This window comes from Pseudochaenichthys georgianus, chromosome 21 (assembly GCF_902827115.2).
Source record: "Pseudochaenichthys georgianus chromosome 21, fPseGeo1.2, whole genome shotgun sequence".
NCBI lineage: Eukaryota > Metazoa > Chordata > Actinopteri > Perciformes > Channichthyidae > Pseudochaenichthys > Pseudochaenichthys georgianus.
In genome coordinates, this window is record NC_047523.1 from 18,607,782 (window position 1) to 18,635,756 (window position 27,975).

Consider the following 27,975-nt stretch of genomic DNA (forward strand, 5'->3'; position numbering starts at 1 on the left):
TGGTGCTAAGACCAAAGCCATTCATCTTCGTCTTCAGGTGCGAAACTAGCTCATGTAAGATGGGTTTTTGTTTTAATAGCGTTGTAAGATAAGACATTCTGATTCCAGTATGCATGACAGAAATCTGATGATATCTCAATTGGGACAACGTTCAAAACCTCTTCTCCACTCTCTCGCTAATGAGGGCTTCCTATACAAAATGAATTCCTTCACATAGTAGATGAAACATGTATATGTTTTAATTATTGGGCACAAGAGTATTAACTATTTTACTTTGTGTCTGGAGGATAAACAACCAGTTACTGAGTCTATTCATAGTTGTTGAACCCCCAATAACCCCTGTTTTTCTCTCTTTCTTTTTCTTCTTGGGAAGGAGCTGTCTCCAGCTCCTAACGTATACTTTCATTTATGACAAGTCGGCTCTTCAATCCAGCCTTGTGATGTGTTATCTGGGCCATGTCGTGCCATACATACCCTTTAATGACAAATGCAGTCTCTTGGTCTCTTACATACTAAAATAGAACACACACATATGAGAAAAAAGGGAAATCAATTGAAATGTTGCAATGTCTGACAGGTCGGTGCTTGAGGAGACAAAAAAAGAAAAAAAGGAAACAGACAGTGTCGCCAGCTTTTGTTTTCTGAGAGAGAGAGTATGCGGTGTCGAGACAGGCAGGAGCTGTATGTATGTATGCAGGGTGCCGTACGTTGGGGAATCATTTTTTTCCAACTGTCTTTGATCACTTCCTCGCTTTGAAGTAATTCTTGTGAAGGGAGGGGGGGGGGGAGAAGCCAAGCAGAAGTCACCGAAAGTTCACATCGCAACTAGGACTCGCAAAAACTGGGATTTGCATAATTTATTCCTTAAACTGTTAAAACGCGAAGAGATGAGGAGATCTCTAGGTGCCCGACAAACCCGCCCCCCTGCTTGAAAACTCCAATTAAACACTCTCCCTCTTCACATTTGTTCTCAATTACAGCTTGAAGAGCGACAACGAGAGAGTCTCTAATGCTCATCAAGCATTGATTGACTGAATTAAAGAGACATATGAAACCAAAGCACCACTGATGAGGAGCAATGTATGTTGATAATTAGTGGATTCAGTAAAAACTATCACTTCAAGTCAAATGCCAAAGACTCAGAGCGGACCCTATAGACAAAGTGGTTTTCCCAATTTTGTCGAGATCAAATATTTACTTTACATTCAGATCAAACTTTCCTAACGCCAAACCCTTAAATAAAACCAAACATTGATGGTTTCACTAACAATGGAATAACACAATTTTCTCTAATGTGACTGTAATATTTCTTATGGATGTCTTCATATCCCGATTAGGTATCAACCGAACCTATTCAAAACCTAGCCATGTTTGCAATATTGAAACTAATTTAAAGAGGAGGGATGTTTTCTTAATGGCTAATGAACACTGGACTTCATAAACATAGAGTAGCAAGATATGATACATTTGCCAAGTCCGGCTGTATAATTAAGATTACAGGTCTGCTGCCATTTACAGTAAAGAAAGGACAGAATGATGGACGGTGGAGTCACACGACCAGTGTTGTGATCAACTTACACTATATCTGCTTTCCAACATGCTATTGGTTAACTGCCTCGTCAGCAAATTTGGGGTCACACCAGGTTTCTCCCTGTCTGTTGTGGCTATTAATTGAGTCTCGTTTTCTGGACCAGCTGGGTGTAATTTAGCCGGTTAGTGGCAGATTGTGGGGAAATCAAGCTGTGGCACAAGCAGGAAGATCACCATTGAGTTCATGAGGAAGACCTCACCACCCCCGCTCACAACCTCTCCCTGCTCTGCTACAGATTGTCCCCATTTTTCCCGAAGCGAGGCCAACTGAGGTCATTGATTCCTACTGCATGGTCAGCAACTTGTAGTAGTACAAAGAGGTTTAACATGGTGAGACTACAGTCAAGGTTTGCGGTATTCGAAGACCACATCATCTTACAAAAGCAATTACTAGTCTTCTCATTATAACATGTAAAGAGGATGTATTGCATCTGTAAAATACAAACAGTGCACACAGTTTGTAACTATTATTGGTTTACTGTTATTTGCATCATGGTTGTGATCATTTGGGCCAGCAAACATTCTGGTACAGTCTTCTTATCATTGCCTGTTTACTCCAAGATGTGCAATATGGATCTGAATAAAGAAAAGTGCAAAGAGCAGCACTATTTAAATTACAGCTGGATATTTGACTTCTTAATCATTACATTTGCCTATGGGTATAACAATGAGAAACTCTGCTTTTAAAAGACAAAAGTAAAAGATAACAACAATTATTGCATTTTTGTGAGTTAAAGGAGTCCAACATTGGCCCCATTATGTTACCATTCTGACACAAATATAAACAATACCTGTTTTAGATTATGTAAAATATGGTTTTAAATATCAATAACTTCCAGTATCATGTATTATTAAATATAACGTATATTTTCCACTACTTCTGTGTTGTCAGTTTGATCAATTTTAACATTATTCACGTGTCAGATTTAATGTTTAATTTGGAATAATGTCTAATGCATGTTTTACATTAGAATTATTATTCACTCCGCATACTGCCAGGATGAAGTGACAGAGCAGTGTTCTGACAGCAGCCATTTATACCGGGCATAATTTAAGCCACTTCAAGCCTTTGGTAGGGAAACTCCACGCCTTTCTGTTGTACGCTGAGCTTAATGACAACTCAGGGGAAATAGCATTAGCATACCCTTGGTGTTCAAAGAGCTTTCAATTATATGATTTGTGATGGCTACAGAAGCAAAGGCTAATACAGTGACTGTAAACAACAAACAGAAAGCCATGCATTAAAGTTCAGCCGTACTGTAGGAAAAACATTCAGGTAATGATAACCTATACATATGTATTTAAAACTCAGTTTAATGATAGGGCCTTTAAATAAAAAAGAACAGTCCTCAGGTGGGTTCTATCTCGCCTCAATTTCTTTCAAAAACTATTTTGGAGATTGTTTTAACTTTGCATCTCTTCATGTAGAAAACCAACATTAACAATTTAACTTCATCCCACATGTCCTTATTGTTGTCCACATATATTGCCACATTCCAGCCTTAGTGCACATTAAAGGACATTAGGGTTAGACTGCAGTTCACACCAGTCAATGGCTAAATCAAATAATTAGGTAAATAGAATCCAAAACATCAGAAAATTACTCAAACAATAATAATAAGGTTAAAGGTAAATAGTTCAAATGGCTCCAACACATGTCTTCAGATACATGTTGTAATTTGCTGAGAGTATTAAATATGTAGGGAGAGTAGTCATGGTTCTGGATGAAGAAACTTAAAGAGCCTGTGACAGCATCCCAACAACTGTTGTGCAATGAAATATTGGGCTACTAGTCATCTCGAACCGTCAGTTTAAAAAAGAAGGTGCGATACCGTTCCGTTAAATATCAATAATTTCGAACATGGCGGGGAAATTCCTTCGACTCATTTTGAAGATTTGGGGGAAGCCGGAAGTGAGCTGGTCTGCATTTCCTGATGAGAAAACAAACCGATGCTTTTTGTAGTTGTAGTACACCAACATGGATTAAACGTGTGTTTTTTTTACCACAATGTTGGGGACATTAATGGATAAAATGCACGGATTATTATTATTATTATTCCCACTCCGATCGGGACACTAGGTCCACCGTTTCCCCGCAGCGAGGCTCCCCCCGTTGACAGTTTACATGGGCTGGGTGCAGTGGCGGACTGGCCATCGGGACGAATCCCGATGGGCCGGTACCGAAGTGGGCTGGTCGGATAAGTCACTAGCACATCCCCCACGCCCCCCGTTGACAACTAACTAGCGGTACCGAAGTGGGCCGGTCGAGAGTCCCGGGATGATTTTTAGTCCCAGTCCACAAAATGACCGTATGATTGCCCATATTGACGCACCTCATTCCTAAACTTCTAACAGATACAACATAAACCGATCCTTCAGCCTCATATGAGCTCTCAGACACGTTCAAAATTAAACTGTCATCTACTGTGTGCGCCATCATGCGTTTACATGCAGAAGCTGGGATCCTGAACGGTGCAGCTGGAGCGCTGTGCCCGCAATGACGTCACACATCATTTAGCGGGACTTGAAGTATCCCGAGAACATCCAGAAAATGGTCAACATTGAAGGCAGATTAATGGTTATCAAAGTACAAATGTCCAAAATCAGTTCAGTAACGGTTTTCAATATTCAATATTTACTCAAATTGATGGGTTTGGATGATGGGGGAAACTCGTGTTACAGGCTCTGTAAGACCCTGCCTTTGAGGAAGAGACAGGTCCTTCAGAAATATATATTTTCTCTCTCTCTCTCTCTCTCTCTCTCTCTCTCTCTCTCTCTCTCTCTCTCTCTCTCTCTCTCTCTCTCTCTCTCTCTCTCTCTCTCTCAACAGTCCCAATTAAGCCTGAAGGGCCATGCTTGTTAAACTAAAGCCATCCCTTTCTGAAATGTCAGTGTCTCCCTGCAGTGTGGCCCATCTGTAAACAGCTCTGTGCTGATACCAGCCCGAGCCCCCTGGTGCGTCTCCCTGTGTGTGTGTGTGTGTGTGTGTGTGTGTGTGTGTGTGTGTGTGTGTGTGTGTGTGTGTGTGTGTGTTTGTTCCAGCATGTTTTGTGAGGGAAACATGTTGTCTCTTGCATTACTACTCTGATGTGAATGCTTGAGTGGATTTTAGGCATTTGTTTGCGTCATATGTTGTCGACAAAAATGTGAGTAGGATTGCTGTGTGTTGTTGGCTGTGTGTCTTTGTCTCAGTGTCTGTGTGTTTCCCGCGATTCATTATGTGCATCTTCTCCCGTGCAGCCTCCCTCGTGTGTGTGTGTGTGTGTGTGTGTGTGTGTGTGTGTGTGTGTGTGTGTGTGTGTGTGTGTGTGTGTGTGAGACATCTCATTTGGAGGGCTGACAGGTTGAAGGATATGTGCTGTAATTGTTGTCTGACTGTCTTCATGCTGTAATTGAAAATGTCTTATAAGTGGAACTTTCTTCAGGTCGCGTATACCAGCATGCCAATTAAGATTAACACAGCTGCTCCTGTTAGCTGCTCAATTACCTATCTGTAGACCACTTTAGACAGCAGGTGTGCTTCCAGTGCCATGGTGGACTATGTCAAATTGTCAAAATCAAAAATTGGGCTTTTAAAAAAAAGTGCACTTCATTATTTAGAGATAAATTGTGATCTTAAATGAATGACATAATTGATCTGTGATCTCAGGATGGACGGCCCAAAAAATGTGGCAAACCGTGAGTTTCCAATTCCATAACCAACCGAGCAATTCCTTGGTGGTATTTACCATTAGGTTACCGCAGGACGTGCGTAGTACCGGTAATTCTCAATTTGTGTGGTGCGACATTATTTTAAAATGTAAATATTTTACTCTGACTTTGCTCCAGCCTAACACAGAGGAGAACCACTTAGTTTCAGTATATACTGTAACAAATAGCACCCAGCTACAAACAGGCTGGTGCACACACATACAAGTAAACACACAAAAACACTGTGATTACATTATTCATAGCACTGCAGAGAGCTCTTACACCGAGCCAGGCAAACACACAAGACCTGCTGCCACTCAGTGGTAACAGCATCAGCTAGATTGTCTTACAATGTGTGGGATGGAGGGATGTGAAAAGATGGAGTGAGGGTGAGTGTGTGTCAATCATTCAGTCGTAGCAAGGCGTCCTCTTGCATTAACATTGAAGATTGCTCGTATTGATGTTTTAGGGTTTGTTTGTGTATGTGTGCGTCTGTGTAGGGCTTTATTTAGACATTGCCTGGAGTGCTGCCAAGGACGAGGCGGAGGTTTATATTATACAATATATCTATGTTGTAATATGATCACACACACACACACACACACACACACACACACACACACACACACACACACACACACACACACACACACACACACACACACACACACACACACACACACACACACACACACACACACACACACACACACACACACACACACACACACACACACACACACACACACACACACACACACACACACACACACACACACACACACACACACACACACAATTTTAGTCTGCAACACAGTATATCCACTAGCGCACATTAAACAGAATATGCAGGTGCAGACTACACAAACAAAACACTCATATAACAGTCCAAAGAAAAATGCTCACCACCACCTGTAACAATAGACACAAAAATACTTAATGGAGATAAATTGTGAAAGGGCTGGATGCTTTAAAAAGAAGCAGCTCTTTGTCTCCCTCAGCGCTTTCTCTCTAAGTCCGTTTCCTCTCTTTAGAGAGAATGTGCATATATTAAACATTGTTTATAAAGCTACATTTAAAAAATACACTAACTAATATAATGCAACATAATCAAATCAGTAATTAATATATTACAAAACTCCAGAATATTTCTCTAAATCCCAATACACACTGCATGGCCTCAAGGCTAGCAGTAATAGCACTTAATTTCACCTCCATGGATGGACATTGTGCTAATTAACTGATTAATGAGAACCAATTAGAAATGATACGGTCATATAACCTTACAGCCAAGTTTCATGGTCCTCAATCCATCCTGAAATGAATGAGCTACACTGAAGGCGATCGCATCACCCCTATTAAAAGAAGCAAAAGCACAAGTTCTCAAAAAAGAATTTATAAGATTTATATAAATAAAATATACATACATTTTTTGAATTAGTTTAGGTCTCTAAAATGTAAGATAAAGAACACAAACAACTATTTGATAATATCATTAAGGTGCAGGGATGGGGACTAAATGGCCCTATAGCAGTGTGAGCGTGTGTGTCCATATCGGCCAAAACAATGAATTGCTTCTATTAAACATAGGTACCTGAGCACCACTATCCAGTAAGCAATGTGACCATCAAAGGGTCAGATGTGGAGCATGAGAACTAGCCATCATCTTCAAAAAGATGGGTTGAGCAAGAGAGAATGATTGCAAGGGAAAGAGAGAGGGATACAAAGACACACATTTTCAAGAGGAGAAACTCAGGAATTGTACCAGTATTTTGAAATCAAGAACATGGTCTCCACATTTAGTTTTTCTGTCAAAGTGTATGGCCCTTCACAAGTCCCTGACACGTGGTATTGCTGTGAGGAATTATTGTGTTGGACTTGGCTGTGCTGAACATCACTCACTGGTCATTGATTGGATGCGGTTACATTCTAAAGACATCAGTCAGTAGAAGAGAATGAGACGAGCACTCTGGAGTTTCATTCCACCTCTGCATGTCTCCTTTTCATTCATTCATTCATTGCATCCATCCAAACACCAGAGTCCCTCCACAGTAAATATAAAACACAAAATAACACTATGTTGTTGCATGGTCAAGGGTAATCATGAACAAACTGTTTATTTCATCATCGTGTGCGTTCTCATATAAACAGCAAACAAAATAAAGGCCAACTCATAAAAACATAAATACATATGATGCTTAATGAATGAGTCTCATAAACTCTGTTGTTTTAGATATAAATCCTTGTGAAATGGAAATCATGAACAACAAAAAAACAAGAAATGTGAACTGAACTGAAGAGGTTGCCAGCCTGAGTCTATAAACGGAGGAGCATGCCAGTTGAGATGTGGGTTATTGGGGTTATTGTTAGCTGATAGATTTGATTAACTTCAGCCTTACAGGAGTGTGATGTGAAAATATGGTGAAGAAAGTCTGTCTAAATTCATATTTTAGACTGCACTGTAACTTTTATCCATGTATTTTTCCTTAATGTTTATTTTATTAGCACTGTAACTTTTATCCATGTACTTTTTCTTGTAATGTTTAATTGAACTATTCATATTTTAGACTGCACTGTAACTTTTATCCATGTATTTTTCCTTAATGTTTATTTTATTAGCTTTTCTTTTTTAATGCTTAATGTCTTTCATTTCTTTTTTGTAAAGCACTTTGAATTACCCTGCGTCGAAAAGTGCTATATAAATAAACTTGCCTTGCCTTGCCTTGCCTTGCCTTGCCTTGCCTTGCCTTGCCTTGCCTTGCCTTGCCTTACAGCAGCACACTGACTCTGACTCCATCCAGGAAATGATTGGAGATGAAAGTACCATTGTGAACACCACTGGGTTTGAGTTAGAGAAATATATCATTTGGCTTTAGCTGGGTGGAGACGAGAGCATGGCCTTTTTTCCTAACGCAGTGGAGCTAAAGCCTTGAATGTACAATTCAGACTCATCTTTTTCTTAAATAAACATTTGCAAGTCAGAACTGGAGTAGTTGTTTTTCTGGCTTGGTATGCGGTGTTATTTAATGAAAAATAATTCCAAACCTATCTGCAACACTATGTGTGAGGCCTGAACAGAGTAATGTCCTAAGGAGAACTTTGGCCCACACCTCATATTCTAATAATTCACATGAATCTGTTGTAATTAAAGAATGACAATATGGAATGTTGCTCAACATTTAGCCTCCCTGCTATTAAACATTTTCAGAATAGAAAACAGCAATTATTTCCTCTATTTAACATGCATTAACAGTTACATTGTTTTCACCTGTGACTTACAGGGAGCAGCATGAACATTAAATCACATAACACATAAGCAACCAGATATGAGGAGCACAAAGGTCATTGTTGCGCTTTAAAAGAAAACTATCTACAATGGTATTTTACAGAGATTACAGATTATTCACACCAGTAATTGTTCTCCTATCCAATCAGCCGAGGCATTTAAATCAGTAGTAAACTGGGAATTGAAGCATTAGCTTGGCCAGCCACCTCAGTTTTTCTCCTTCAATACCCAAGGCACTCCACTGGTACCTTGTGCGGAGGCTTTTAATAACAACGCTTGTTTGAATCCTGGAACAATTAACAAGGGCTGCATTTCAGAGCTGCCATTGCAGCAAAATGCCATAACAACACCTAAAGGTCTAAACTTAACCCAACTGTGAAATTACATTACATTACATTACATTGCATTGAGCTGACGCTTTTATCCAAAGTGACAATAAGTGCGTTCGACCAACAAAATACAAACTTGAAGAAAACAGAATCATATAAGTACATCAGGCTTCATAGAGCAAAAACATTTCAAGTGCTACTCAACTGGCTTTAGGTAAGCCAGTCCTTTATTAGTATATAAGTGCTTTGTTAATAGTTCTATCGCTCGAAGTGGAGTCGAAAGAGATGAAATCTGCTTCTGAGAGAGCAAAGAGTGATGGATAGAAAAGAGAGAGGAGGAGAGGCACGTTTTTGTAGGGCATAAAGAGATACTGAAAGGTGACCAAGTTGTGGTTGCTTATTGTTCAACATCGCAAAGATCAGAACTGACAAACACTCCCAAGACATATTTAAGGTAAATACTTAAATAATGGACAATTTCCTGCCTTTTATAAAGCGCTTGCAGAACACAGTGGTGATGGTTTAATTTGGTACTACCCAAAATCTAAATATAAAAAGATAAAGAACAGGATGAAAGATAAAAATCTTGGTTAATTGGTTAATCCGGTTAATTCATCCTATGTAATTTTTTGTCAACCAACAATTATAAATACAAATAGGGACAAATATTAAAAGGGACAGACATACATGAAGTAACAATTTTGGTACAGTCCAGCTCTAATCACAGCTGCAGTTTAACCCCTGGCCCGTTGATTGCGCTGCAGCTGTGAGTGCAGCTGGGGAGCCGCGCCGGCCCATACCACAAGATGAAATGTAATCAACTGTACAAGGACATCTGGTTCTGGATGGTGGGAGAAGAGCACTGAATAGTCTTGAAATCATTTTTCAAAACAGCACTAAGCAAGGCTGTAGTTGGAGACGCTGTTGGAGTGATGTGGGGAGGACCAAAATAGGACTGTGTCATCCACCGTGGGCTAATTCTACAATCTATTGTCTGTCTACTTCATTCTGGTAAAAGTGAAGTAAGAGTACAGCCTTTAGATTAAAAAAAGTGGCAGCCCAATATAGATGAAACACTGTATTTGGGTCCACTTGTATATGTGAGTGAAAAATGTATAAATATGTGAGTGACAATGTATGAATGTGTGGATTGAAATATGATAATATGAGAGCAACATGTATGAATGTGTGAGTGTAAATATATATGTGTATGAGAGTGAAAATATATGAATGTAAAAGGAGAATGTACGTGTGTGAGAGGACCAGTATGAATTACGGCCTGTACGGCCCCTCATAGTGTGAATTACGGCCTTATCCAGCTGATAAGTCGGTGAATGAAGCCCTTGTTTGGTTTTCAGTGAGTACATTTGGATGTTTGTAGAATGCAGATTTATCTACCATAAAATAAACACAGTTTACAAAAACAAAGCAGTTCAATGGCTTGTACATGGCTTAAAGAGAGATTGTGTTGGGCCTTCATGAACGTACGTTTTTTTTGCACTATAGCATTCCCAGTGAGTGGTACTACCAGCGATAACCCAAAGCTCATATCAGAGGGTTCAGAATCAAACTGGAACCAAGCCAGCCGAGGTAATCTGTCACACCATGGAAGCTCCTGGGACAGCAGGTGTTGGACCACTGATATACACAACAACATTCCTAGATGCTCGCACGATCACGGACAGACACCTTTTCTCAGTATATAAATCACACACACAGCACAAATTCCTATACGAAGACTTCTGATATCTGGACCTTAAAGAACCTGTGACATGGGTTTCACCCATCATCCAAACCCATCCATTTTTAGTAAATATTGTCCCCTTGAAACCGTTACTGAACTGATTTGGGATATTTGTACTTTGATAACCATTAATCTGCCCTTCAATGTTGACCATATTCTAGATCTTCTTGGGGATTCTTCAAATCCCGACAAATTATGTGTGACATAATTGCGGCCAAGAGCTCCAGCTGCACCGTTCAGGATCCCAGCATCTGCATGCAAACGCACGACGGCGCACACAGCAGCAAGCTCAGACAGCGATGACAGTTTAAGTTTGAACATGTCTGAGAGCTCATATGAGGCTGAAGGATCGGTAGAAGTTTAGGAATTAGGTGCGTCAATATGGGCGATAATACGGTCATGTAGCCAGTGGTGGACTGGGACTAAAAATCATCCCGGGACTCTCGACCGGCCCACTTCGGTACCGCTAGTAAATTGTCAACGGGGGGAGTGGGGGATGTGCTAGTGACTTATCCGACCGGCCCACTTCGGTACCGGCCCATCGGGATTCGTCCCGATGGGCACCCAGCCCCAGCCCATGTAAACTGTCAACGGGGGGTGCCTCGCTGCGGGGAAACGGTGGACCTAGTGTCCCGATCGGAGTGGGAATAATAATAATCATAATCCGTGCATTTTATCCATTAATGTCCCCAACATTGTGGTAAAAAAACCACACGTTTAATCCATGTTGGTGTACTACAACTACTTGTTTTTTCATTAGGAAAATGCAGACCGGCTCAAACAAACGATTTTTAATCATCATCCTCACGATCATTTAATGTATCATATGTTCGCCGAATTGACATGAAAGCACTAATAAATGTAGTTTCATCCACTTGAGTTTACAACTACAAAAACAATCGATTTGTTTTTATATCACATCCGACGGGAGGAAATTCAGTAGCTCTCACTACCGATTTTTAATCCTAATGTAATCATCATCTTCACCACGATCATTTATGTTTATGTTCGCCGAATTGACATGAAAGCACTGACAAATATGAATATACTGTAGTCAACTTCATTACAACGTTATTAACGTGCCTAAACTCAGTAATTCACCATTTCTACACATGACACAACACACTTTGTCAGTGTTTGGCTCTCTCGCCGCACAGTGAAGCGTTCCCGCATTGACGTCACTTCCGGCTTCCCCCAAAACTTCAAAACGAGTCGAAGGAATTTCCCCGCCATGTTTGAAATTATTGATATTTATCGGAACGGTATCGCACCTTCTTTTTTAAGCTGACGGTTCGAGATGACTAGTAGCCCAATATTTCATTGCACAACAGTTGTTGGGAGGCTGTCACAGGCTGGACACAACAGCACTATGTGTCACAGTATGAAAAAAGCACTGCTCCGTGTAAATTACATAAACACACTGAAGATTATAGGTTTTGCATTTCAAAAGCAATATGTTGACCAAACATTTCCAGCACAAATGAATAAGATCAAAACTTTAGTCGTTTTATTTGTTTTGGAGAATTATATGAACCCAAAAAGGGTTTCATTCAAGCATTTGCTTTTCCCGATAACACTGTTAAGATTTGTGCTATCACCACAGTTACAGCTGAGTGCATCTTAGCCGTGGGGAAATGATCTCTTTGGAATCCTTGCAGTATCCAAAAGGCCAATACAAAATAAGACAAATGTCCAACAAAAGTCAATTGAATATTATAGAACAAAATGTATTTCAAAACTAGAAAAAGTGTTAATGCATATTGGTACAAGCACAAGATATTTTAGATTACAAATATATTTATAGGCATGCATCTTTTTGTGCGTGCGAGCGTACACACACACTCACTAATATCGCTTAAGACAGAATCAGGGGAGCTCTCCGGCATAACACTTACAGCCCAAAACACTCTAATCCCCTCACATGAGATCTCATCTTATTCTCCAGAGTTAGCAGCAGGCAATAACAGAAAAATGAAGGAGCGGTGATGAGGAACAGGAGGGAGTGAAGAGGGAAAATTAAAGCTTCCCTCTTGATTAAAAACTTGCTTTTGTAAACGGTTGATGTATGAAAGCATAGTAGTACAATCCATACGTACGTATAGTTGTATGGAATATATGGGCTTGTGGAAAGATAGACACCCATTAACATATAATACATCATACCTATATGATTTGAGGTTGTTGCACACATTGTTAAAATGCATGAGGTGAATGTAAATGAAGCTTGTAGATATTATATCAGCCACTTCATCTATCCACATTGCTTATCTATCTGACTCGCTGAAGCATCACCACGTACACAAAATAAATGGCTGTCTTCCTGGTCAGGTTACTATTTCAAACTGTTTGTCGTACCATGCTGACACAAGATTAAATGAACACTTGGGAACACACAGAAGACTGAATTACACAAGGATGAAACATACGTAATGTTTGCAATTGGGGGAAGATAAATAATATGAAAAAGCTACATTTGACGACGGTGGAAAATCAGCTTCCTGCACGACAGTGCATTCCACCGTAGTTGTTAAGTAGCAAATAGAGGAAGAAATCCTGGAACCGTAAAAAACAAGTGATACATTCTGAAAGAATCGAATACCCTTTATGTGATTTTTGGTTAACGCTAAAAGAAAAAAGCATTCATCATTTATTTTGGGTAAAAACCCTGACTATGTCTTAAAGTTTTGTTTCTCACATATACAACACTGTTTGTCTACCCATATTTGTCAAACCATCAAGGCTTGATTGTATCAGAGGCTTGTATTCTGACAAACCTAAACCTTTTAGTTGGACCATATAACAGACAAGCTCCACACACTAAAAACCATGGCCAGTTTCGATTACAAATGCACTTTTCTCAGTAGGCTTGCAAGAATAGCATTGATGAGTAAAATGCAAAATACAATTAAAAAAGGTTGAAAAACTCACCAGAACAAGAGCCATCAAACTCCTCGTAGGCAACACTGCAGACACATCTTCCCAGGGGCACCAGCCAGTCTCCATCAGCTCCACAGAACAGTTTGGGTGTGTCTCTTTCTTCAGCATGTTCAATACAAGCCCCCCTCACCTCAACCAAAGAGGAAGAGTCCACACGAGGCACTGTGTCCGGGAATGAGGCCAGGTTTCTTAGCGTGAACGGACATTTCTTATAATAAATCCTCACTGAAACCAAGGCAATGCAGGCACCAATGTCCTGAAATGCCAGGTAGAAGCCCTTCTTGGTCATGGGTCCCACCTCACGCACCTCAGTGTTCAGCTTGAGGATGCGATCTCCGAGGTCCATTTGAGTGAAGCTCTCATCAGCAGCAATGGTGTCGATCTTTGTGTACTGTTGGGGCTTGAATTTGACAACGTGAGCCTCGTCAGTCTCATGGTAGAAGAGGTTGAAAGTCTCCTTGCAGGTGCCAGACACCCAAGGGATGGAGTTGCAGTCCCTCAGGGTGAAGCGAAGCTCCACGTAGATCTTTTGGGCGGCCTGTCGAGAAATCCAGTTGGAGCGCAGCCAGTTGTTCTGGTTGGGCTCCATCACATTGCACACCTGGAAAGTATGGATCGGCCGATTCTGCTCGTCCATCTCTGTGATGGCATCCCACTTAAGAGAGGACAGAAGAGGGGAAGAAGGAAAAACAAAGAATAGCAATTACTCAATCAAACAATAGTAATTAAGTGATAAGCCCAAAGTCTCTTCTGACCCTAGCAGGTAACTGTTCAATATGAATTTGATGGACAATAAACAGCACCCTGTTGTTAAGAATAAGAAGAGTCGTTTTTTTACATTTGTATTGTGTTCTGATTATGGCACTTAAAGGTGGGGTAGGTAAGTTTGAGAAACCGGCTCGAGATACACTTTTTGTTATATTCCATGGAATGCTCTTAACATCCAGATAGCAATGAATATCTTAAGTGCTTTGACAACAAAATCCATTAAAAAAATGTCATCTGTGGAACCCGTAATACTGTAAAAAGCACGACCAGTTATTTTTTTTTAGAGCATTAAAGTGAGCAAATGTTAGTGCATCAGTCCCAATAGGAATACACATTCACCTTTGACTGTTTCGAAATAACTACCCCTCCACAGAGTAAATGTACTAATCCAGTGTATATCTAGCCAGGAGGTGGTTGTCACGGTACTAACTTGTGAGCACGTGGGTATAGCATGCTAACCCACTAACATAACTAATTCATAGTTATTTCAATTGGCATATTGTCATTCGCATTCTTAATGTAAAATAAGCACTCACTCTATGTAGAAGTAAATTCAATTTTAGTTAATCCATTGGTAATCTGTGATTTGACAACATGTCTTGCATTAGCTCCCATCCATTTGACCTGCTGGTCATGTGTCCAATCTGCCCAATAGGAAATGAGAGCTTCCATTGGGTTTTACAGAGGCAATTCAGGCTGTACCATTTTGCATAGAGAATAGAGGGGGGTTTTCTTTATTTAAGGGAGTGATCTTTTAAATACCCTAAACAAGTAATATTCCTGATATATGAGGACCATTATTGTAATAAATAGAGTTTGTGCCTTATTTGAATATCTCTATAGATTAAAAGGGAAGCTCATTGTTTAAGTTGAACAAAAAAACAACCTGGACAGCTTGTTGATTTGCAATATCAAATAAAACATACAATGGCTAAATTATTTTCTCCGGCCTCAATGTATTCTCCTTCCACCACTTGGTCAATCCTTACTGTTGTACGAGAATAGACCAATGGACAATACATTTTAATTTCAAAATGCTTCAAATACATTCAGCCATTATTTATTCTAAATACAGTGGAAGTAATCTGTTGGTCAATGAACTACAAAGAGCATTTTTATTTAAATATAATGAGAAAAATCATGGTTAGTTGTCAAGCCATTTTGCTCACAAAATGTTATCCTCAACACAGGCAGGAAAAAAATGGAAAAACTAAGAGTCTATTTTTCCCTTATACCTTCAGGTGTTCTCTTAAAATAACGTCTGACTTTAGCTGCCTAGTCATCAGCTCTGCAGCTCCCAGGTCACATGATGGGGGCGTAAGGCAGCTTTGCAGGGTCATGAGGTCACCTGTCCCCATGTTGATGGGAGAGAAGTTAATGGGGGTTTTTAGCCTCCTGGTCCCGCACGGCTCTCTGGTTTTATTAGAGTGGGGACTCGCTACATGGGCGACCCCCAACACCAGCCAACATCGACCTCCAAGAATCAAATTACCTGCCTGGGAAAAAGGGCTCTCAAATCACTTTGCTTACAATGCAGCATCAGACCCTCCACAAGCTGCAGGGTTTGCCTTTGTGTGTGCTTTATTTTAGGGCTGTTATAAAAAAACATTTAGCTTGTAGTGTGGTTAACGAATCGTTACAAAAAAAAATATATACAACTATTACTTTTGACCCGATAGTGTCTCCTGGTATGAGGCACGCATTATAATCAACATGTTTTCACAGGGACAACCAAATGATGCAAGTGGAAGGTAAGGACTGAAATTAATGGAGCTTTTAATTATCGACACATTCACAGCACTATTATTTTTGTTTTAAAAAGTTAACCGACTACATAACACACACATACTCTATGCAAATAGGCACAAATAGCCACACACCACATCCCCATTCTGGTCAGAGAGAAGAGATTCCAATTGTAGTTAATGGCTGTAAAACCACTACTTTATAGGCAAACACAGCACTGAGAGTTGCGATAGGGCTGCTGGTTAATTTACCTACACGCTTTGCCTGATAAGCTTTGTGCATTTAATACGCTGTTTTGCACTTAGCTTAATATTACCTCTTGATGAGAGTAGTAATCAAAGCCTAATGTTTGCTTTCACATACTCATTATCCCTTTTAATAACATCTAATTCAATCATCCAAAGACGACAGGATTGAATCTGCTCTTCCCTCAAGGTGTAGTTGTCGCATTACAGTCAAACAAATTGATTTTGATTAGATGTGATATTGCCCATCATGCATGAGACTATAACCAATTAAATGTGTTGGGCATACAGAAAACTGCAGTAAATTAAGGTAAAATAAGGTCATTCCAGAATTGGAGGACATTTCTAAATGCTAAAACATGCACTTGTTGTGTTAAACATAATTGTCTTAAGACAAAATGTATATAAAGTTGTAGAAAAAGTGGTTTCAAAATATTATTTAAATGATCAAATAGCTCTCGGACATCCACTAAAATGGCTTCTTGGTGACCAACCTGCATGTCAAATATAACATTTAAAATAGGGATTTTATTTACTTTTTTTAGTATTATTCTATTGATATATGTCTCTTGTAATGGTAAAATCAATTTGTTAAATCATAAACATCTTTTAGATAACAGTAATTTTGCACAGAAGGTGTGTCCCTCAACATGCGTTCAACCCTGTTACCCAAACCTTTTTAGATTGGCACAGGAAGTGAACAAACTGTAAGTCAGATGACACAGTGGAAGTGACATCAGCAAGCCATGTGCTAGTGCCATGGGTAGACCAAAACTAAGTCCTCTCTTTTATTTTTCATATTTTTACAATCTTTTCAGTCTTAAAAGAGTGTGGCACTCTGACCCACTCAACCCTGTTACTGATATTATCAGAATAAAGCATATTAATTTCAAAGTTATCTTTCTTGCATTAGATATCCAAGTTTGTCCTTGCCTTGAAAGTAGCATTACATGCTACATCTACTGTAGCAATAATTCCTGAGGTTAAAGCTCAAATTAGCATTGATTTTCAACCCTGTTACTTTCAACCCTGTTACTATGATGGTTTATTATCTGTTTTTCCTAAATACATAAAAACAAATTATAAAATAAAAGGTTCATTTTTCAAAAATGTTGGTGTCTAAATTGTCCTCCAATTCTGGAATGGCCCACGTAATGCTTGAATAAAAATATATACTCTAAAGATCAGGGAAACTCGACATTACAGGACCACACATTGCAAACGTTTTTAATACAAACATATAAATAGATCTTGAATATTCAAATGTTTGTAAAATGTCACACTCGTATTCAATGTTTAGGGTCAGCTTATCTCCCATATTACTAATTTACAAATGTACCTACGTTTTCTTCCATCTACTTAATGTCATATATATTTTTTTCATAGAAATGTATAATTTAAAATAGTTGTGGGTGCGTATAATTGCTCAATATTTTCCCCTAAACTGTTACTTTGTTTGACTACACAGATGCTTACTGTAGCTTTTTCTTGCCATGGCACTTGAGCAAAGGTTTAAACGTGCCAATTCAATGCACCCTTCAGGCCTTTTCTGATTTGACCACTAAGTCAGCTTTAGACCTACAAAGGTGTTTGAAGGAGGAAAGATGTATCAGCAATGTATTAGGCCAGAAGCCTTTCTCTTAACAATGGTAAGCTCTACTGTTGAGGAGTGTTACTGGATGAATTGAATTTATACAGGAAAATACCTTGTCTTGGTTTGAAAAGAAAATGCTTGACATTTAACATTGGAGACTTGACTTGGGAATTGTAAAAAGGTCATCATGAATTTGTATGGATACAAGTACAAGCATGTCTTTCATGAAGACACAGACAAACTGAGATTGGTGATAAAGTGTTTAATACAACAAAGATGTTGCAATGGCTTTGAGGGATGGAGAATCAATACCACTGATTCAAGATCACTTTAGACCAAATACAATACATGTTTTAAGTTTAGATTTGTTCAATTTAGTTTATTATGCACCAATGACATAAAGGTGAAGAGTGATGTAAAGTGTCTAGTTAAACTTTATGTTCCTACAGTGCTTGCTAAAAGGCAACCAAGCAAGCCAATGAGCCCCATTCACTCAAATAGCAGTGAATGTCAGAGCACTGAGTAACAGCAAAGACTTTGTTAGCAAGTGTGTGACTGTTAGGTCTGCTAGAAACTGAACAAAAGGCTTTTCACATGTGCACAAAAACACAGAGCAAGGTCAGACTTAACCTCAAGTATCTACTCAGGATATCTTGGTTTATCATTGCTGCTTTATATCTGTACTGAAGGGATTCAAGTTGATCTGTGCATGTGATTGAAGACAATGTCAATAACCTGTGAAGGATGACAAAGATAACAAATAAAACATGTTAAGAATGTACAGCGCAATATGCTGCAGAGCGTTTTATCAGGAGGTACAAGATAATTATAAAGTTAGGAGGCGATGGAATGAGCTGTTATGCCATTGCAGATAAACTGTGGCCAGAGACAGAGATAGAGAGGCAGAGATATCAGAGTGATTTGTCCCAAAGGGGGAAAACAATCCACCGTGATAGGGACAAATTGCTGCTTGAAACACCAACTAAAAACTATTCACAGCCGAACTAAAAGCCTCCAGGACTTTGCATCATGTCAGCTAGCTGTTAATGTCAAGCATGTGGTGTCAGCAATTTTAATAAGTCACTCTGCAGCTTTGCTTTACAACAGCTGGGAATTGAGTGTATCTAAATTGTCTTGCAGGCAATGAAATTGATTTCCTCTTAATTGACGACAAATAAAAAGGGTAATTTCAGCGACATTATTCCTTAGAAATCACCGACCCTGACAGGACCCGAGCCGCTCCATTGTATGTGTGTGTTGCTGATTTGTAATCTTAATGTGAACTTATTTTTCAAAGTTGAAAACTTAAAGTGAAACCTTGCCTGGCCTCTTCACTACCTTGCCATCCAGCCTGAGCATGCATAATTGAAAAACAGTCAGAAAATGTGACTGATTGATTGCAGCCTGAGAAAAAGGCCCTTATAGGCCATCTCTCTCGCTCACATGAAACAGAGCCAGTCGTTTTACTGGCAACTGGCCCGGGGGTGAGCTCCTTTTATTAAAACTGTGAAACCTGGAGCCCTATTGAGAACAGCACTTTAACAATAGTGTCATAAACCACTTCACTTGCCCTCAATCAAAATTAAACATTAAGCGATCCTGAAAAATCCCCACTGCAAATAAAATCAAATAATTAAACTCAATTTAAACGTCAAATGCCCCTCTGTGTGAATGAGAGTGTATTATGACCTACTATAAAATAATTACTTCATAATTATATTAGTGACAGAAACCATTCGGGCAGGTTAAGGAATGGAGCTTTTAAAGATTTACTGTCAGACCTGCTCATTGTATGATAATGTTTACATCTTTACAGATTAGGAACGCACACACACACGCACACACACACACACACACACACACACACACACACACACACACACACACACACACACACACACACACACACACACACACACACACACACACACACACACACACACACACACACACACACACACACACACACACACACACACACACACACACACACACACACACACACACACACACACACACACACACACACACACACACACACACACACACACCACACACACACACACACACACACACACACACACACACACACACACACACACACACACACACACCAGGGATGAGGGTGATGGATAGATGAATGGAGTATTTGCTCACTAGGGAACTTGATGTCAGCTCTTTGACTTTATGAGAAAGGAACAGAAAAGGAGAAGAAAGTAAAACTTAAACAGAGTGCTAGGAGGTGAGAAAAACAAGTGGGACTGAAAAATGAAATGTACTATTCTGGTATTTGTTTATGACTCATGCATATTAATAATCACTGGGCTGGGGATTTTGACTACTAGGGAAGTGATTTTTTATTTGAACACAAAGGTTTGTGTGCGAGTGTGAAGATGGTGTGTGTGTGGTGTGTGTGTGTGTGTGTGTGTGTGTGTGTGTGTGTGTGTGTGTGTGTGTGTGTGTGTGTCCGAAGTTGGTCAATAGAGGGCTCATTAGGGACACGTGGGGCTTAACTTGGGGGATTTTGTCAATATCTGGCAAGTCATTGCGTCTTACAGTGCCAACAAGGCAATCAATCTTTTGATTGGAGAATTATGGAAATAGATTTTCACTGTGTACTTTAGGACTTCCAATTCAATTACTAAAGGCGTTCCAATGAGGGATATTGGCACGCCACTGGACAGAACCTGCATAACAATACTGAACAGGTCATAAATCCTTTGTATTGACACCCAGGCAAAATTCAATTAACACACTATTTTCCAGCCTCATGGCGGAAGTACTCAGCATGCATTCATATACAGTAATGTCCATGTTAAGTTGAACTCCTGTTAGTCACTTTCTCTTTATTATATTTGATATGTTGTTTTGCTGTTTAGAGGTCAGTGTGTCAGGTAGGTGTAACATAAAAGACAATGAAAGACTTATTTTGGGTCCAGGAAACACTCCCACCCAACAATTGTTTTTTGTTGTAAAAAATAAGGACAATACATCCTGAATAAACCAGTGTGAGTGTTCGAATTGTTATTTTATAATTCATGCATTGGGTTTAATTTGTCTCGGGGAACTTCATGAATCCACATGTATTTTTTGGCACATGTAGCACAAATAACTACTAATTGCCATATGGGAACATTTGGCCTAACAAATGAATGATTCTCACAGCTAAAAAGCAGCAACATACATTTATTATCCAAACATATTGGAAGTAATATACATATCAAGTAAACTAGGTTCTGCGGTTATTTATCAGATGTTGTTGTTGTACCAGAGAATGCATGCTCATCTTTTTCTTTTAAATTGGATGCATTTTGATAAAGCTTTTCTCCTGGTTGTTTGTCACTGATCTTAAGGGACTGATTCTTTAATTAAAAACAAGTAAGATGCAACCCACATTACTCTTACACACACCCACACAAACACACACACAGTATCCCAGCAGCCGTCACCAGCACACCCCTAAATCAATAGGAACAAGTGAGCGGTGAGCAAATGAAATCCAAAGACCCTGTGCTTCTCTCATTCTTGCATCCATCACAGTGGCTGGGTAGCCAGCAGGGTGGAGCCTCAGCACCCACACCCATCAGTCATCCCTGTGGTGCTCTCACAATGTGACACCCTCTTGGTCATGGCCTCAGCCATCCTTCGAAGAAAGCCGAGGGCACTGAAGATAGAGTTACATTTGTGACATTTTACAGCTCGCGTTGGGCTGATGTTTGGAGCTGATATGCACCGTCTTTGCGTGTTTAAAAAATAAATCATTTTGAATACTGGTCATGATTTAAAGACCACAGAAAAGACAAGGCAATTAAAGTAAGACTCTTCAAGTGTTTGCATTTCCTCTGAGGCACATTTTAATGCAGGTTTAACAGACTGTTGAGTAAATTACCTCCCACTTCACTTGAACAATTTATTTGGTCTGAAATTGACACCTTAAAGGTCCCATGTCATGGCCATTTCTACTGATCATAATTCCATTGTTGAGGTCTACTAAAATAGATTTATATTGTGCAATTTTCCAAACTCACATTGGTTTCTCATACAGCATCTCTGTATAGTATGTGTATTCACTCTCTGTCCTAAACGGCTTGTTGGAGCTCCTGCCCCCCCCTCCTTATGAGCCTAGTGGCCGTCTGCGAGACAGCGAGACACAGCGAAACCCAGGCCGAAACCAGCCCGAACACACACACACACCCGCAGCCTGGCTGGGAGTTTGTGTGTTTGCTCACACACCGACTCACAGCCTCGCCGCGTCCCGCCGTCTCAGGGAGGAGAAATCGGCGGAGCTGCAGCTGAGAAAAGATTGAGTGAGTGAGTGTGTGTGTGTGTGTGTGTGTGTGTGTGTGTGTGTGTGTGTGTGTGTGTGTGTGTGTGTGTGTGTGTGGAAGTCTGCGGATTGGTCCTAACGGCTCCGCGGACGTAACGGCTCCACGGATTGGTCCAATGGGTCCATTTGGGTATGGGCACGTCAATGTACCCAGGAAGAAAACAATGGAAAAAGAGAAATCTCCAACGAGGCGTTCTGGGGCAGCAGACAGGTCTTTTCTGTGTTAGAGTTGTACTCGCTACAGGGTGTACTTTGACGGCCCCTACACACGGCGGCGTGCGTTGCCGCTTGGCGGTGGGCGTGTCTTGAGCTTGGGGAATCAACGCGAGCAGCCCGACCAACAACCAACCACATGAATGTCCCGCCCCGGACATACAAAGCAAAGCATTCATGCTACATCCATGCTGGCTAAATATACTGTCTATGCTTGCTAGCTGTCCATTCAAATGAAATACACTGGATATAAACTCCCCAAACAAGCGAAAACCTACCAGTTTCCCCCACTGTCTTTGCCACCTCCCCCCATGCCTGGCTCCTCCGCTTTGTATCCCTGTATGTTCCCTACCGCCACGATCATTTTCTCCTCCTTTTGTTGACATATGGGAAATAACTGCTGTCTGGCTCTCCCAACATACACCCGGTTTGATTGGCTACTGCTTGTACTGTCAGATTTACATACGAGGGATTTGATTGGCTGACGCCTCCGTCGAGGCGGCAAAAGTAGAACATTGCTCTACTTTTGCAGCGAGCACCTCGAGAGAAGCTACGCTTTGCTCCCACAATGCAGTTCGGCGAATCGTGACGTCACCCCATTCAAAGTGAATGGGCAGAAGCGTTGAAGCGGCAACGCACGCCGCCGTGTGTAGGGGCCGTGAGGGTTTGTGACTCTGCAGACCGTTTACATGCAGAAAAAGCTACATAACACACAAGTATGGCATTATATTTGTGCCTCTATCCTGAGCACGCAATGAAACATGTTGAGCATAGAAAATGCGATTGAGCGAGCACATGAACATTTTTGAGCACAGAGAAATATATTTTCTCTCATAAAACTCCTGCTCCGTGCGCAAGCAGACCGCTGAATGCGCTCTCTCTCCCTCGCTCTCTCGACCTCTCCAGCCTGTGCGCGCTCAGCTTTGCCTGCGCTCGCTCAAGTTGTCACAGCGTTGCCACAAAACCAACCAATCGGAGAACTCCATCCATCCATCTTCTCCCGCTTATCCGTGGTCGGGTCGCGGGGGTAGCAGTTCCAGCAGAGAGCCCCAAACTTCCTTTTCCCTGGCGACATCAACCAGCTCTGACTGGGGGATCCCAAGAGGCGTCCCAGGCCAGCGAAGAGATATAATCCCTCCACCTGGTCCTAGGTCTACCCCTTGGTCTCTTCCCAGCTGGACGTGCCTGGAACACCTCCCTAGGGAGGCGCCCAGGTGGGCATCCTAACTAGGTGCCCGAACCACCTCACTGGCTTCTTTCGACGCGAAGGAGGAGCGGCTCAAACTCCGAGTCCCTCCCTGATGACCGAACTTCTCACCTTATCCCTAAGGGAGACACCAGCCACCCTGCGGAGAAACACCATCTCGGCCGCTTGTATCCAGAGAACTCGAGAAGGTCAATTCTGATTGGCTGGTCCAGCGCCATGTAGAGAGAAGATTTGCGACAGCGGAAAGTCCAAAAATGCTTCACATCGTCACGTGGTTCAGAGAGACTCAGAAAGTTGCCGGAAAGTTCGTGTCGGGCCATTTGAATTATGATTTGAATGCATTAATAACAGGATAGAAATGCAATTTTTTGTAATTAGTGGTCAATAAAGGTTTTGATTTGCAATATGTATGCAACATATCGATATTTTTTTTTTTGTAAAATGTGCTAATATTTGAGGATTAAGATAGAATAAGAAGTACTTTATTGATACCAATTGGGGAAATGTTTACGCTGTAGCAGCAAAAGACAAGGCATTGTACGTTAGACAGTTAAAAGACTAGAATTAAACAATTGAAAATGTAAACATCTTAAATAGAAATAACATAGCATTACAAAAAGTAGAAAATATACATAGTGTGAACAGCTATCTTACCTGTTAACATATACATGTTAGGCTAACGTTTCCTTGGTTACAGAGCCTGTTGCTGTTTATTGCTTTGATTTCTTTAAAACAAATATTATCTTCTTAAACTTGTATGGTAGTCTAGAACATCATATCCTAATGTGTATTGATATATTTAGAGGGAGGGAAGGAGGGTTTCAAAATTCAGATTAGAATAATTTCTACCATTTCTTTAATTCATGGTGGTTTCAGTAATCCCCTGGTAATTGAGGACCTAATCTAAATGACTAATGTAATCTTTATGACTTTCAGAAAGGACATGAGACCCACAGGTGCCTATCAATGATTGTCAACTGACAGCACAATGAGTCAAAGGACTAGCAGCAGCATGATGTTAAATGTGTTGTTTTAGGAACATCCATGTAAATAAATGGAATTCAATAAACATTGAATAGCATGTCATGCCTTTTCCTCTGTGTTGTCCTGGCATATCGTCTCCCCCATGGTTTGCTGTGCTGCTCCAAGCGCTCAGAGAAAGGAGTACAAATGTAAAGTTTCCCCACTGACACAGAGAGGAGGAAAGAATGGCTGGCTCAAGTCAGCAGGAGCAATTTAACTATCACAAAAGACAACAACAGCAACAAAACATGTGAGGTAATCATATTTTTCACAAAACAAAGACCACACCATTGGGAAGCTTAATGTCTGTTTAATCAAAAATAAGGAACAGGGAGAGGCTTGCAAAACTCTGGGAGTTGAGACTCAGGCTCAGGGTGAGGGTCTCATTGCAGGTCTTCAGGCTCCATTGAATCCCCCTGGGGTTCTTGTGCTGAGAGAGGGTTAGATACATCTAGCAACCTATAGGATGGGAAATTGCTGACCTATTTGAAACTTACCTTGTGTTTTCACTCTCACTTAAGTCCCTCTCCCTTTGCCATCAATCCAAAATCAGCTGAGCTGCAACATAATACAGACAGGTACTAATCAACATAAAGGACATTATGGCTCTGCTAAAAACACTCTGTACTGTTTGGAAGTCTTAAATATCCACTCTAAATCCATATCAATAGCGATATATGACAAAAATAGCTCTCTTCCTTATTATTATGTAACGTTAACTATATTATACTAGCTTGAACTCCAAAATGGATATCCTCATTTCACCACCTCCACCCACTACAATCACACGCCCCAATGTTATATTTAACTAATATGTAACTCCCTCCACCCCGGATAAAAGCACGTTTAGCCCCTTTTCTCTAATTCCACAACGTTGGATGAAATAACATTAAGAGAACGGATTAATAGGCTGTTCATGGATAACGTGTGTTGCTAACTTTATCCGGTATCCGAGCCTAATCTGTTTAGTTGTCCGGTTGAAAATTAACGCAAGCTCTATGCCCATTGTAGAACAGGAAACAGAAGTTGGTCCAGGTTCTGGTCAACCCAAAATGGTGATAGAGAGAGAAACATGTTTTGTCATTCTGCCACCTCTAATGCTTACAGCAAGTAATCAATACCTCAGAAGGGTTCATGTAGGCTACGGTTTGTTAGCTGTTTGCTTAAACTACCCCTATAGCTATGTTGCCGGCTAGCAAACTCAGGCATTGCAAACAATAACGTGATATCAGAAAACTAGAAATGTATAACTCACCTGACACTGTGGCGTACTATTCTCTTCATCCGAGTCTGTCATGTCCTGTAAATGCATGTGTAAATGTCAACGATACGAGAGATGTGTAATAAGAACATCAACAGCCTGATGGCAACCGAAAATCCCTCTCTCATCTCAGATAGAAGATATGATTGGAGACAACCAGCCAATCAGAATTTACCTTCTCGAGTTCTCCGATTGGTTGGTTTTTGTGGTAACGCTGTGACAACTTGAGCGGAGCGCAGCAAAGCTGAGCGCGCACAGGCTGGAGAGGTCGAGCGAGCGGGGGAGAGAGGAAGCGCGTGCAGCGGTCTGCTTGCGCACGGAGCAGGAGTTTTATGAGAGAAATATATTTCTCTGTGCTCAAAAATGTTCAAGTGTGCGCTCAATCGCATTTTCTATGCTCAACATGTTTCATTGCGTGCTCAGGATAGAGGCACAATAGTAACGCCATACACAAGGGGACGGGTAATAACCGGAAAAGCATGACATGGGCCCTTTAATAATTTAACCAAATACCACTTTCATGTCCGGTGCCTTGCTCACGGCAGAAGGTGAACTGGGACCTCTCCAAGTAGCAGTCCACACTCCATACTTTAAAGGGGAGCCATCATGCAAAATGCACTCTTGTACGTCTTGTATACATGAAGTGTTCCTTGTGTGTCAGAACTCACCAAGTGTCAGAAAATAAAACCCTCTCTCTTTTCCTCTATACCCACATCTCTAAAAAAGGGGCTGCAACAGATCTGATACAGACTGATCCAGATTTGAATTATTTTCTACGTCACAAAAGTGGTGCTCCGCTTAGTGGGCAACTCTCCACCTATCAGGGGAATGAGAGGTTGGGCCACGGCCGGCTATTGCCGCTCGAAAGCGCTGTAGTACATATGCCAGGCCTGTAAGTGACGCTGTAGTCTGCCACAAAAGCAGCGAAGAAGACTTCCCGTGCATGGTTGCCATGGTTGCCCTTCTGTTCATTCTCCGCTGTGGCTCTTTTTCTCCCTCCCCGAGGCAAGCATTTGATTTAAAACAAATGAATAATGACTCATATAATCATATGTAAGGGATAATGTGCGTTTTTTTTTTGAAGAGCTTTTTGATTACAGATTTGAAAACATCGTTGCTTGCTTTAAAAGTAGCACAATTCATTATGTCAAACCTTGGAAAGTATCTAGATATCCCTGCCCTAATGCCAAAGTAACTGCACACTGAATATGTGTCGCCGTTTGATGTCTATGTCTGGACCGCTGCGTAAAAAGGAGGGTTTCTGCCCTATTACTTCTCTTCTTACTTCTATAAGAATAAAACGAGGACGGAGGACGGAGATCCCTTTTTCTCCCCCTCTTCTGACAGCCCAGCAGCTGATCTCAAAGCACGCTCCCCTCTCCTGCAGGGGGGCGTGGTCAACTGCAGCTCAAGGAATAAGCCCCCTGCAAAAACAGTGCTGGAAAGAGCAAATAGAGCGAATGAGGCATGGCTAAAATGCAGGATCTGTTTGGTATTTTGAAAAGAAAACTATATTTATATACTTTATATGTATGGCCCTAGAATATATTGTTCAAATATAGCATGATATGTCCCCTTAAAGTCTGTTCGGGGACTTGAACCGGCAACCCTACGGCTCAGTCCAAGCCCCTACTGACTGAGCCACTGCTTAGGAATACCTTATGTTTGACCGATTGCAACAACGGTGTTGTTCTGTTTGGGTGCTCTCTTAAAGTTTTCCTCTTGCACCTTAAACACTGTTTTCTCATCATAATTGTAACTTTCTGTTTACCATTGCTTCCCAATCTTATCTATTTTTCTTGTAAAAGAAACACGGGGATAACCAGCATAAGGCCAAAATAGAATCTACAAGTTGCAGTTCTAAAACCAAGACGTAATTTTCTCTAAGTCCACTTCTTCTCCGACAGATAATGCTTGCTTACACTTATTTGAGATGAACAACAACATACAGCATACTGTAACGTTGAGGCATCGAGGGTACAGAAGAGAGAAGAGAATATCTTAATGTATTGCTT

At 40.7% G+C, this 27,975-nt stretch overlaps 1 protein-coding gene across 1 annotated transcript in view; it reads right to left on the bottom strand.

The window, feature by feature from the left end:
• epha6 (eph receptor A6) overlaps window positions 1-27,975 on the bottom strand; it is a 241,498-nt gene that overhangs the window by 163,406 nt on the left and 50,117 nt on the right. Inside the window, exon 3 of the mRNA XM_034110395.1 lies at window positions 13,568-14,231. Coding sequence (XP_033966286.1) covers window positions 13,568-14,231 — 664 coding nt within the window. The remainder of the gene's footprint in view (window positions 1-13,567; window positions 14,232-27,975) is intronic.